We start from the raw sequence: 12,219 nt of genomic DNA on the forward strand, positions 1-12,219 counted from the left end.
GGATATACATATTCAGGGATTCCAGTCTCTCCTCATACGCAAACCTCCTATCATTTTCGTCGCCCTCCTCCAGACTGCTTCAAGTCTTCTTACGTCCTTTGCCAGATATGGTCTCCAAAACTGAACACAATACTCCAAGTGGGGCCTGTACAGGGGCATCAACACCTTCTTCCTTCTACTGGCTATGCCTCTCTTTATACACCCCAGCATCCTTCTGGCAGCAGCCACCGCCTTGTCACACTGTTTTTTCGCCTTTAGATCTTTGGACACTATCACCTCAAGGTCCCTCTCCCCGTCCATGCATATCAGCTTCTCACCTCCCAGCATATATGGTTCCTTCCGATTATCAATCCCCAAATGCATTACTCTGCATTTCTTTGCATTGAATTTTAGTTGCCAGACATTAGACCATTCCTCTAACTTTTGCAGATCTTTTTTCATATTTTCCACTCCTTCGGTGTCTTCTCTTACAAATCTTGATATCATTAGCAAAAAGGCACACTTTTCCTTCTAAACCTTCAGCAATGTCACTCACAAATATATTGAACAGGATCGGCCCCAGCACCAAACCCTGAGGGACTCCACTACTTACCTTTCCTTCCTCTGAGCGACTTCCATTAACCACCACTCTCTGGCGTCTGTCCGACAGCCAGTTTCTAACCCAGTTCACCACTTTGGGTCCTAATTTCAGCCCTTCAAGTTTGTTCAAGAGCCTCCTATGAGGAACCATATCAAAGGCTTTGCTGAAATCTAAGTAAATTACACACAAACCAGCTCTCCGGTCACCCAATCAAAAAATTCAATCAGGTTCGTTGGCACGATTTACCTTTTGTAAAATCATGTTGCCTCCGATCCTGTAACCCATTAGATTCAAGGAAGCACACTATCCTTTCTTTCAGCAACACTTCCATTATTTTTCCAACTACCGAAGTGAGGCTTACCAGCCTGCAGTTTCCCGCTTCATCTCTGTGACCACTTTTGTGAATAGGGACCACATTCGCTCTCCTCCAATCCCCAGGAACCACTCCCGTCTCCAGAGATTTGTTGAACAAGTCTTTAATAGGACCCGCCAGAACTCCTCTGAGCTCCCTCAGTATCCTGGGATGGATCCCATCCGGTCCCGTCGCTTTGTCCACTTTCAGTTTTTCAAGTTGCTCATAAACACTCTCCTCCGTGAACAACGTAGAATCTACTCTATTTTCTCGAGTTACTTTGCCAGACAAGTCTGCATTGTCCAGTTAACACTTTCTAATAATAATACAGTAGCCAGATAGTGCAGGAACACCCACTCTCCTCCCATGACATGTTCCCCACCAAAAATATTTTTTTTAAACAGTTAATGCACAGCAAACAGGGAAATTACTGCAAAATGCTCAAATGTGTTTTGTGGAAAGCCTTTCCTCACGCACTAATTATGTTAGGGCTAAATGCCGTTTAATTAAAGGAACCCTAAATGCATAAAGTTTTATCTGTTTTACATGTGGAAAAGGACTTTATAAAATTGTATGACTGCATATGTCCATAAAGTATGCAAGCATAGAAATGGTGTGTGTACATTTATAAGATCTACTCAAAGGCCTTTCTGGAAGTGTAGTTTGAGAAGAGCAAGTGTATATGTGCAATTGGAACTGATTCTAGATGTCTGTTTTATGAAGACATGTAGGTGTCTGTTTTGCCTTTATAAAATAGATGCCTCTTTGGACTTGCATATTCGCCCTGTTGTAAAATCAGGCCCTTTACAGCTTTGTTATTAAAAATGTGAAACAAATAAATATTTTAGTTGTATAGGTATGCTTTAGATCTTAAGTAAAGTATCTGTCAGGTATGGCCCTAAAAATTCATCATGCAGTACTCCAATATTCATCTGAAACTATGTAAATAATGCATGTTTTAACTGTGTGTGCGTTAAACTAGCATGAATTCTTGATATTGCATGGAAAGTACACACATGTATCTTCCTCTTAAATGACTGTTCTTGTTAGTTATATTGTGTTCTCTTTTCCCTTCTGTGAATGTTTCAGAACTACATGTACTGTGCCTCTAATAGATTACATAGATGGGAATAAATATTCAATCGAGCCTCAGCAAGGCGGGGATGAAGATGGTTTTGCCAGAGGGGCCTGGGACTGGAGCTTGCTATGGAAACGTGTTCCATTAAACAACAAGGAAAAGGCCAAAAGAAAGCATAAAACTGAGCCTTATCGGTAAAGTTTGGTTGTTTTCCCATGTGAATGCTTGTCTAAACTCTTTTTTTTTTGTTGTTTTTCTTTCCCATGCACCCTGATCCATGCATTGTGTGTACCATCTGGGCTCCATTTACCTGACTTCATCCTCCCTGCTGCCATGACAACCCTACAGAACTGCATGCACAGTACCACTTATAGATGTAATAGATGGCAACAATTATCATATAGTCCCCCAAGCAGGTGGTGATGACGATGGGTTTGCTAGAGGAGCATGGGATTGGAGTATGATATGGAAGCGGGTACCCCTGACCCAGCGAGAAAAGGATAAAAGAAAAACAAAAACTGAACCGTATCGGTAAACTCTAAATCATTTAACACAATTTCTTCTTGCCAAGTGGAAACTGATCAACTAAATTTGTTTACTTCTGCTGTAGTCCTGGGTTTTGGTATGTTAAATAAAAAATGTGACAGCTGCTTTTATTCTATGAACTTGTCATGGACCAGCTTGTTCTCTTGTTAGCATCTTTCGTTTGTTTGGGGGGGGGGAGTGTCTTTTGGTATAATTCACTTTGAAACTCAGGAACAGTAGATGGAGGTAGTGTTTGACAGCCACAGGAAAATTTCAGTTGAGAAAATGTAACTATGATTTGATTTGATTTTAAATTTGGCAAAATTAGAACTGATAAGTACAGCTGGTCCATGAACTTCCCCCAATCTGTTAGGGTGGAACTGCTGATTTAACGCTGCACCTTGTGTCATTTTGTTCACCATTACTAATTGAATTGGGTGGCAAGATTTTTGATTTCTTTATTAACCTCTTTTGTGTGTTTGTCTTCAGGCAGAAATTCTAGTTCTCCTGCACGGCAGAATCCAGTTCAACCTCAGAGCAACACAGAGTTCTTCCTTTCTCTCCTTCCCAGCATTATTGTATAAACATGATTTTTCTTAAGTTGTAGTTATGACTAGTATAGTTGCCCAAGCATGATAAACTAGAAATAGCTATGTGAGACGAAAGTAAGCCAGTTGTACGCAAATTAGCTGCTAATTTATTTTTGATTGGAATATAGTATATTGAAATCTTCCAAATATATTAGTGTTTTTTACTTTGAAATTTGTATCTGGCCTTTTTCTTTTGGACCTTTCAAAAATATGGGCCCAATATTGAAAGGAAGCTCCTAACTTTGAGCTTCCATTTACAAATCTGCGCTAGCGATTTCCGCCGCAAGAAATGCGACAAAACTCATTCAATTCCTGTGGGCTTCATCATATTTTTTTGTGCAGGAATTGCTAACACAGCTTTGTAAAAAGAACGCTTTGAGAGTTATGATCATAAATTGGGCTCTTTGAAAATTTACTAGGGCTACATGCATAAATTTTTACTTGAAATATAACTAAACTATAATGTAAAAATATATATATATATATGCATAATTTTAAATTATATAGATAAGATAAACTTGTTTTAAGTAATAGTCTTATCAGTCTGAAAAGAAGCAAAGCAATATAGAAATCATGGAAATAACAGTTTTATAGACAAAAAAAACTTTAAAAGCCAAAGAAAAGAGGAAAAGGAACCAATAAGGAAAAAATGCAAAAAACTATAACAAAACCCCACATAGTATACCAAGAATTATGCCTGAAACAATCAACTGGAAGTACTCCTAAAGCATTCCTTTTTTTTTTTTTAAGTTCAATATTTTTTATTGAGTTTTTTGAAAAAATATAAGAAACAGTTCAAGTACAGGGTATCAAAAAATAAAACAAAACATTTAGTATAACAAATATTCAGTTATATTGTGCAATGTAGAATTGAATCGTTTTAAAAGATCTAAAATAATAGGACTGTTCATGAAAAGATAATAAAAGAAAAGATAAGAGGAAAGAGAAATTGAAGGAAGAAAGAAAAAGAATAAAATGAGGAAAAAGATGAAGGTAAAGAAAAAGAAGAAGAAGAAGAGAGGAGTGTCTATGAAATAGATTGAACATATGAGTCTAGGAATTTCCAGGGTGATTTACATTGTGTAAAACTTTTGGAAAGTCGAATTATATTTTTCTTTTCATAAGCATATGATTCAAATTTATGATACATGCTTAAAGAATTCCAACAAAAGGTATAGTTTAGTAATGAAGAGGACTTCCAATTTTTCAAGATGTGCATAAGGGCAGTCACAAACATTGCATCCTTTAGACAGAAAGTCCTAGAGACTTCTAATCACAGTGACTTACAAAGCTGAAATAAAAACAGGACTTACAGATTACAGATTTATTTTGTTTGCTATACCGCTAAAATACAAAAGCAATCAGTGGTTACAATTACAAAATTTAAATAAACATTTCAGAAAGGAAGTACAAAATATAATAGGAAAGGCCCCTACAAAGATCTCTAAAATAATAAATTTTCAAGAAAAAAATAATTTTTTTAATTATTATTAATTTTTACATTACATACCAAGCATTATAACTTGTACAGAAAGCAATTAAGTCAAATAAAATATTTCACTTTAAAGAAAGATAAAAATTTACCACAAAAAGAAAAAGAATTGCTTAAATCAACTTAAGTCCTCAAATAAAGGATCCAAGATATTGTTGTTGTTTTATTTGTTGTTTTTTTTTAACAATTCTTTATTCGTTTTCAAATTGAACAACAAGTGCACAAAAGAGTATATTACACTAAAATATTCCACAATATCACTTTGATATCGATACATAAAAATCTAGTACATCAATATCCCCCCTACCACCCACCCTTCATCATATTTTCAATAAAATACACACAAATTATATATCATATTATAACATATTATGTAAAATTATTTCCAAATCCCCCCTTTTTAGTGTGCCGTAAGAGAAAAAGATATTGTAATAGTGGAAAATAAAAGAAAAACCAAAAGTAAATTAAAAATAGCTATAGAACGTAGAAGAAGTAACTCATTTTAATCTTAATCTAAAGAGTTCAAGTTCCTTCTTTCTCCAGACGTGACAATGACAGAAAAGTTGTTAACTGAAATGGTTCAAAAAATATATATTTAAGTGTGCAATAGTTCACTATGTAGGGATGTCTAAGATAAAATGTTGCCCCCCAGTGATATGACACCAGGTTTCAAAAGAAGAAATTCACGCCTCTGCCTTTGCGTTTCATGTGACAAATCTAGAAACATCTGTATTTTGAATCCCCAAAATTCCTTTTGTCCTTAAAGAAAAGCCTCAAAATCCTTTATCTGGTGAAGAGCCACTGTAAATATCAATGTAGCAGGTCTTACTATCTCTTTATCAGACATTTCCAATAAGGTTGAGATATTCAATTGTTCTTGATTTATAATCTGTTACTGATCTTTATCTTTATTTAGTAGATAATAAACTTATGAAAACGGGATTGGTTTCAGGTACCTCTAAAATTTTCAATAGATACCTTTTTAACATCTCCCTAGGCATTACCATAGTAACCCTAGGAAAATTAATCAGTCTCAGATTATTATTTTGGAGAATTATTCTCTAACATTTCAATTGTTCTTCTTAAATTTGTATTATCTTTTATTAAAATATCTTGGACTTGTTTAAGAGCCCTTAAATCCTGTTTAGATTTTTCCATATAAAATTTAGAGGCATTCACGTCCAGCTTTAAATTTTTAATCTCATCAATATGTTCGTTAAGTTTCCTTCTTTAAATTGAAAATGGGGATTTATGGACTTACCGAGGTTAGCCACAAGATCCCACAAATATTCAAGTGTCACTTCAGGGGGTTCAGTTAAGAAAATTTGTTGTTGCATTACCAACGAACGCTCACCGTTCTATTGTCTTTCCTGTTAGTCCTCCTTCTGGAGTTGTCCAATCCCCAAAGATGAAAAAACCTTAGTTTCTATTTTAGGGATTTTCTGTAATTGAGGAGAGACTCCCCATTGTTACCTCGATTGCCTCCGGAGAGTGGAATAACCCGCACTCCGGGTTTTCCTCAACCCATGGGAAGCTGTTAGTTTGAGACTATGGGGTGGCGCTCTTACATCTGGGCTCAAAGTTGTATCCAGCCCAAGGATGTTCACTTCGGTCCCGCCCTTCACCAGCATCTCCAGCAGGCTAGCCACCAAGTGGTCGAGGTACTCTGCATCTGCTTCACAAGCTCCTCTGTGTTGCTGAAGCTGACTGCTTCAGGGGTGCTGTGAGGCACCAGCCACACTCCGGCCTCTTCTCTTCGGCATCTTTCAAGTAAGAAATAGCAATTAAGCTAAGAAAGAAGTTTAAAAATAGAGGAAATGCTCTGAGACGTATTACTCGGTGCATATAGCCAGCAGCTATCTTGGATCATGATTATTTTTTTTTTTAAGAACCAAAATCGCCAACTGAAATAAATAACATTTTGAGTTAACAAAAATGAGTTATGGAACGTTCCTCCTGTTAATATACAGGGAGTGCATTCCAAAGTAATGGAGCTTAACAAGAAGAAGATTTATCAGAATTAGCAGAACTAGGTTCCGTAATAGCAAGAAGATATCTACCACTAGAACACAGTGACTTATGGGGAACATAAGTAGAGAAATCTGAGCTGTTCTTTAAAAACTATTTCAACTGAATTGGTTATTAAGAAAATATATATGATTTTGATAGTTAATCACACAAAGACACAGGCAACAACAAAAATGTTGCTCTCTTAGGTAGTAAAGCAAGAAAGACTACACCTTGCCTGCAATTTTCTAGAAATATCAGGAAAAAATAGAAATCAATGATTCCAAAAAGAAACCGATCTGTTTTTCAAGAAAAGTTTCTTAGTCCAAACTTTATCTTGCTCTAAGGTGCAAGTAACCAGAAGCATCCCATTAGCAATTACTTCCAAGTGAGACTCTTCTGTCAAAGCTGTAACATTCAAACTGACTTCAGAAAGCAGTTCCAGACTCTTCACTTTTATTTTTACCCAAGACCTTTGTTGGTATGATTAGTAGTATTAGTAAGTAAAATGACCCAGTAATAGGTAGAATCGTGTCTGGTGAGACCTCTCTATAGTAACTTATCCAGAAGAGGGATAAGATCACTTTTAGGGAAGTTATGCTATCATAAATTTAACCTTTTAGTAAAGTTCTCAAAGGTCTCTTTTCCTGCCTAAAATGCAGATACATCCTTAAAAATAACAGTAGCAATGTTCTTAAGATCTACCATCTGATTCTCGAGCAAAGATATCTTGGTATCAAATTGTTCACATTTCTGCTCAACAACAGTCACTCGTGTTGGTACAATTGTTCCATTTGGATCAGTGTATTATCAATATTGGAGGCTAAAGTAGCCTTCATTTTCTGTAAAATAACCAAAATCAAATCTAATGTTATTGTAGAAAACTTTATTACTATGACTGCCTGATATGGTAGAATGTTCCCCAAAGAGGTCTTTCCACCACGATGATCTCCTCCAGAGAACTAAGGAAGTTGTAGCCACTGCCATCTTTAAAATAATACATTTTCAAGAAAAAAAACAACAAAAAAAATTTTACATTACATAACAAACATTATAACTTGTACAGAAAGCAATTAAGCCAAAGAAATATTTCACTTTAAAGAAAGATAAAATTTACCACAAAAAGAAAATGAATAGCTTAAATCAACTCAAGTCCTCAAATAAAGGATCCAAGATATGGTAATAGCAGAAAAAAGAAAAAAACCAAAAATAATCTAAAAATAGCTATAGAACTGAGAAGCAACAAGCAGGTTCTCAGGTTGACAGAAGAGGCTAAATCAGGAGGGGTCTCCATATAATGTTCCATAACTACCCAAAGGAAAAGCCCCAGGCTACTGAACTTCCAGGTCAGAGCACTGCAGTTGGGTGTAAGAAGACCTTCTCTCCCAGCATAAGAGGAGGCAAATGCTGTTCATGGCTTAGCAAGGTGTTGGAAACGCTGAGAGAAAACACATCCAAGGTTGAGCCCTCCTTCCACCCTGATTTAATTCCAGTTATGCTATAGGGAGAAGCCATTGCATTACTCATTTGAGCAAGGTAGTTCCCCTTTGGGTTCAAGGAGATGCCATATTTCACCTAACCCTTTTGCTTCTCTTTTGAAGTAGGGATTGCTGCTGCAGGAGCTCCTCACCAGTATTCAGGCAGCCATCTGGGCTCCTCCCTAAACTCTTAAATTTAGAAGCATAAAAAGTGGGTAGTAAAGGGAATGGATTTGGGGTGTGGAAAAGAAGTTAGGAGCTTAGTACTGAATTTAGCACTAGGCTCATAAATCTAAGCAAATGAATGACAGGTCTAAATTTAAGCATAACTTTTAAGCTTCTAAATTAAGGTGAATTTTCATCTGAAAAGTTATGTTCCTAAGTTTGGCTGAAAATAGGGCATACATTTAGGTTTTCTTGAGAGCATAAATTTAGGCGCTCAGCATTTTCTGAGTATTGGGCCCTCTATTAATATAAAAGCATAGAAACCTAGTGGGAAATCATTTTTAGTAAGTAGGCATACAGAAAGATTGTCCAGGGCATTGACTTTTGGTTCTGATCCTCTTAGAGTGGTGGCAGTCTTTAGTGTGTGGGAAGCCACAGCTTACCCTGGGATAAGTAGCATGGAATGTTGCTACTATCTGGGTTTCTGCCAGGTACTTGTGACCTGTATTGGCCACTGTTGGAAGCAGGATACTGGGCTAGATAGAGCATTGATCTGACCCAGTATTGCAATTCCTCTGTTATGGGTTTATTACTATCAGAAGCTTCTTTAAATTTGTATTTATTTAATTGAAAATAGATCAGCCTTATGGTTTTGTTACGGGAAGTAACCTGTGTTGCTTATGTTAGGAGGATAAGTGGTAGCATATCTCCTGCCTATTTTTTTGGGGGGGGGGTTGGTTTTTTTTTACCTTAGATTTAGCTGTGGTTATGCTTATAGTTTGTTTTAAGCCTGCATAAAAATTTATCTGTCTTTCCATGAAATTGCTCTCCAAACTGTTGCTCTTCATGTTATGCACCATGATTTAAACCTTTCTAAGAACATCTGAAGGTGGTTTTGAACTGGAGCACATTTTCAGGTGGTATGGCAATGCTTAAACCTTTGGAAAAATTGGGTCTTGATGAAACTATAAAGCTTTGTTTTACTCTGATAATAAATTCTAAGAGAAGACCTTTAGCATAAATTGATATCAAATAATTGGCCATAACTGGGGAGGACTAGTTTTATTGCTGGTTTGTAAACATCTCTCGGAGAACGCAAGCTGAAGGTTGTATTCTGTTGCCTTTCTGGTCTTTCCTCTAACACAGCTGATGTAAATAGGCTGCATTAAAACATCTACCTTAGATTTTTTTAGTACAGATTTATGCTTCTGAATTAATTGTTTACTTTTTTGATGTGCTAATATTCTGTTATACCTGCTCCAGATTCTGTACTTGTGGTGATCAATCCATTCCTGCAAACTTGACTTGCAGAAGTGAGAATACTTACAGCTTTGAGCACCTCCCATATGGAGGCGGAGTCCAGTGCACCCTCCAGTTTTTCTTCTGCAAGTAAACTGTGCAGATGTGTTTCTGATCTGCTCTGCTTAGATTTTTTTTCTTTCTTGCATTTAGTTCATTTTTTCTTAGGCTTTGGTGCCTTTGACCCCATTCTTGGGGATTCTCTGCCAGGGAAAGGATGCAGGTTCCGCTCTGCCGGACTTTAGCTCTGCAGAGCAAGCCTTTGGGTGGACCTAGAGGGCCAGCCTGCTGTGCTTCTTCTGGCCTTGGGGTCCATCCCTCTGGGAGCTGGCTCGCCTTCTGAGTTTCTCAGTGGCATCAGCACAGGCTGTGGGCACCCTGTGTAAGAACCCTCAGGGTATTAGGGCACCAGCTGCATATTTGACCATCCCTGTTGTGCTTCGAGGACCCTGGGGGTGGAGGTCAGTGTCGGTCCAGCTTTCAGCCCAAAGATTCCTTGGATTTAGATAGTCTCAGGAAGTATCTGAGGTGAAAAGTTCTTTCCACTTTTCAGCTGCATTGAAGAAGCTCAGGTAGACATCATCAGAGAACTGTGAGTAAAACCCATTGATTCCTATGGGAGAATCTGAGTGGGTTAAAAAATCCCAAATTTGAGGGTTTCTGAGGTTAGGCTTCAGGTCTTATACTCCAAAACCCCTTTTTCTATGTTTTAGAACTTTTTAGAAAGTCTCCACTTTTTTGCCAGTTTTGCCAGTTTTAATGGTGGCAGCCATCTTGGATTTCAAGTGGATCTTTTTTTCCCCTCAAAAGCCTCTATCTGCCTAACACCCCCTACACCCCTCCCCCCCAATTTTGCTCCCAGTCAACTGGGATGGACTTCTCAGGGGTGAGGACACGAATTCCTGTAAAGTTTGTACCGAGTTACCGACAGAAGAGCGTTTGCATAGCACAACACATAGGAGAGAGAGGCAGGAACCTCGAGCTTAGCCTCATACTCCAAGGCTGATGAACTGCTATGGGTCCATGACATGAGTAAAAAATACCGCCCGGGACCTTATACTCTCGATGAAGCAAAGCGGAGGCATGTAGCATCTGGAGATCCCACGAAAGCCCAGCCAGAGGACTTAAAGGCTTCATTTACTACTCCTTTCACCAGGCTTCTCCCCAGAATTTGTAAATCTCATATGGAGAGCCTTTTGGACATCCAGAACAGGTGGCACAGTCTATGGGTGTATAGCCATTGACCCAGGGAGCATCTTTTCCGGTATTTGCTGCTCAAGTAAACCAGCCGACCCTTTCGAATCTTGATGGGTCGGATGGCTTTTCAGATTTCATGCCACTTTTTTCCCAGGATTCTGACTCAATCCTGGATGACTCCGGTACCCTGTTCAGGCCCAGAAGCTGAGAGGCCTCCCTGGCTCTTGACCAGGGGGATGATCCTCATATCTGCCATCTGTTCAAATCAGTCTCCATCCACCATTTTGTTTCTGATGCGGTGTCAAAATTGAAGCTGAAAGCGCAATTCTTCCGTTCCCAATACACGATCATGAGTGGTTTTAACGACCAGACTTCTTTCTTTCCAGTGCATCTGGACATTACTGCCCTGGTCATTGAACATTGGGAGACCCCAGAGAGGTCCTTGCGGGTTACTAAGGTCATGCTAAGCTTTATTCCATGGCGCCTGAGTTCCAGCAGCTCTTTGACCAGCCATAGGTGGATTCAGCGGTTGCTCAGATCACTAAGTATATTGATCTCCTGAGCGAAGGCGGTGTTATGCTAAAGATGCTCAGGACTGCAGGGTGGACATGATTTTTAAGAGGCAGTTTGAAGCTCTAACTCTGGGGATCAAGGTTGCTGCTATTGCTACTTTGTTTGCTGCGCAGGCCTGCCACACCACACCACTTCCTCGGCGGAGGAGGAAGCCTGTCCCCATCTTGTAAAGGAAGGGGTGAATTATGTGGCAGATGCTCTGCTCTCTACGACCTTATCAGAATCATGAGCTAGGTGTCAGTTTATGCATTCTCAGCTCGCAGAATGCTCTGGATCTTGCAGTGAGTGGGTGACTGCAATCAAGGTGTCCTTGAGCAGATTACCTTTTAAGGGGCAGATGCTTTTTAGTAAGAGTCTTGAAGACCTTATGGCCAGTGTGGCAGATCACTGTCCTAAGTCCCTGCCAGAGAATAGGCATCGCCAACTTCCTGGAAGGAGTAGAAATACTTTTCATCCCTCCCGCCGCTCTAGGCAGTACTACTCAAGTTCTCTACTCAAAAGTCCTTCTAAGGTTGCTGGCAGCATTTCAGCAGCTCCAGCCATCAGAAGGCTTCTGGGTCTCACCTCAACCCACCTTCTAAAAAGACCCAATGATGCCAGGCTGCCTGCCCTGCTTCCGCATATTAGGGGTGATTGTTGGCATTTCTGGACTAATGGGAGAAGATTTCCTCGACTAATGGGTGCTGGATATCATCCAAGAGGGTCACAAGATCGAGTTTTATCTCCCTTCCATGGATTTCTTCCTCGACTCTCTGGCCAGAAAAGGAGATCAAGGTCCAAGCCACACTCCAGAGATTTCTGGACATTTGTGCCATAGAACATGTCCCCAATGACAACTCATGCTGAGGCAGATACTCCAAATAATTCATCATGCCAAAGAAAG

General features: G+C 38.9%; 1 protein-coding gene across 2 annotated transcripts in view; it reads left to right on the forward strand.

Annotated features, from left to right (window-relative positions):
* The window catches only part of GALNT7 (polypeptide N-acetylgalactosaminyltransferase 7), a 244,538-nt gene that overhangs the window by 188,306 nt on the left and 44,013 nt on the right, over window positions 1–12,219 (forward strand). The window contains exon 6 of one of the 2 annotated variants that reach the window (XM_033942515.1): window positions 2,022–2,204. In XM_033942515.1, the coding sequence (XP_033798406.1) occupies window positions 2,022–2,204 (183 nt within the window). Of the gene's footprint in view, window positions 1–2,021; window positions 2,205–2,358; window positions 2,542–12,219 lie in introns of both variants that reach the window. The other variant, XM_033942506.1, reaches the window with a different exon arrangement.

This window comes from Geotrypetes seraphini, chromosome 1 (genome assembly GCF_902459505.1).
Source record: "Geotrypetes seraphini chromosome 1, aGeoSer1.1, whole genome shotgun sequence".
NCBI lineage: Eukaryota > Metazoa > Chordata > Amphibia > Gymnophiona > Dermophiidae > Geotrypetes > Geotrypetes seraphini.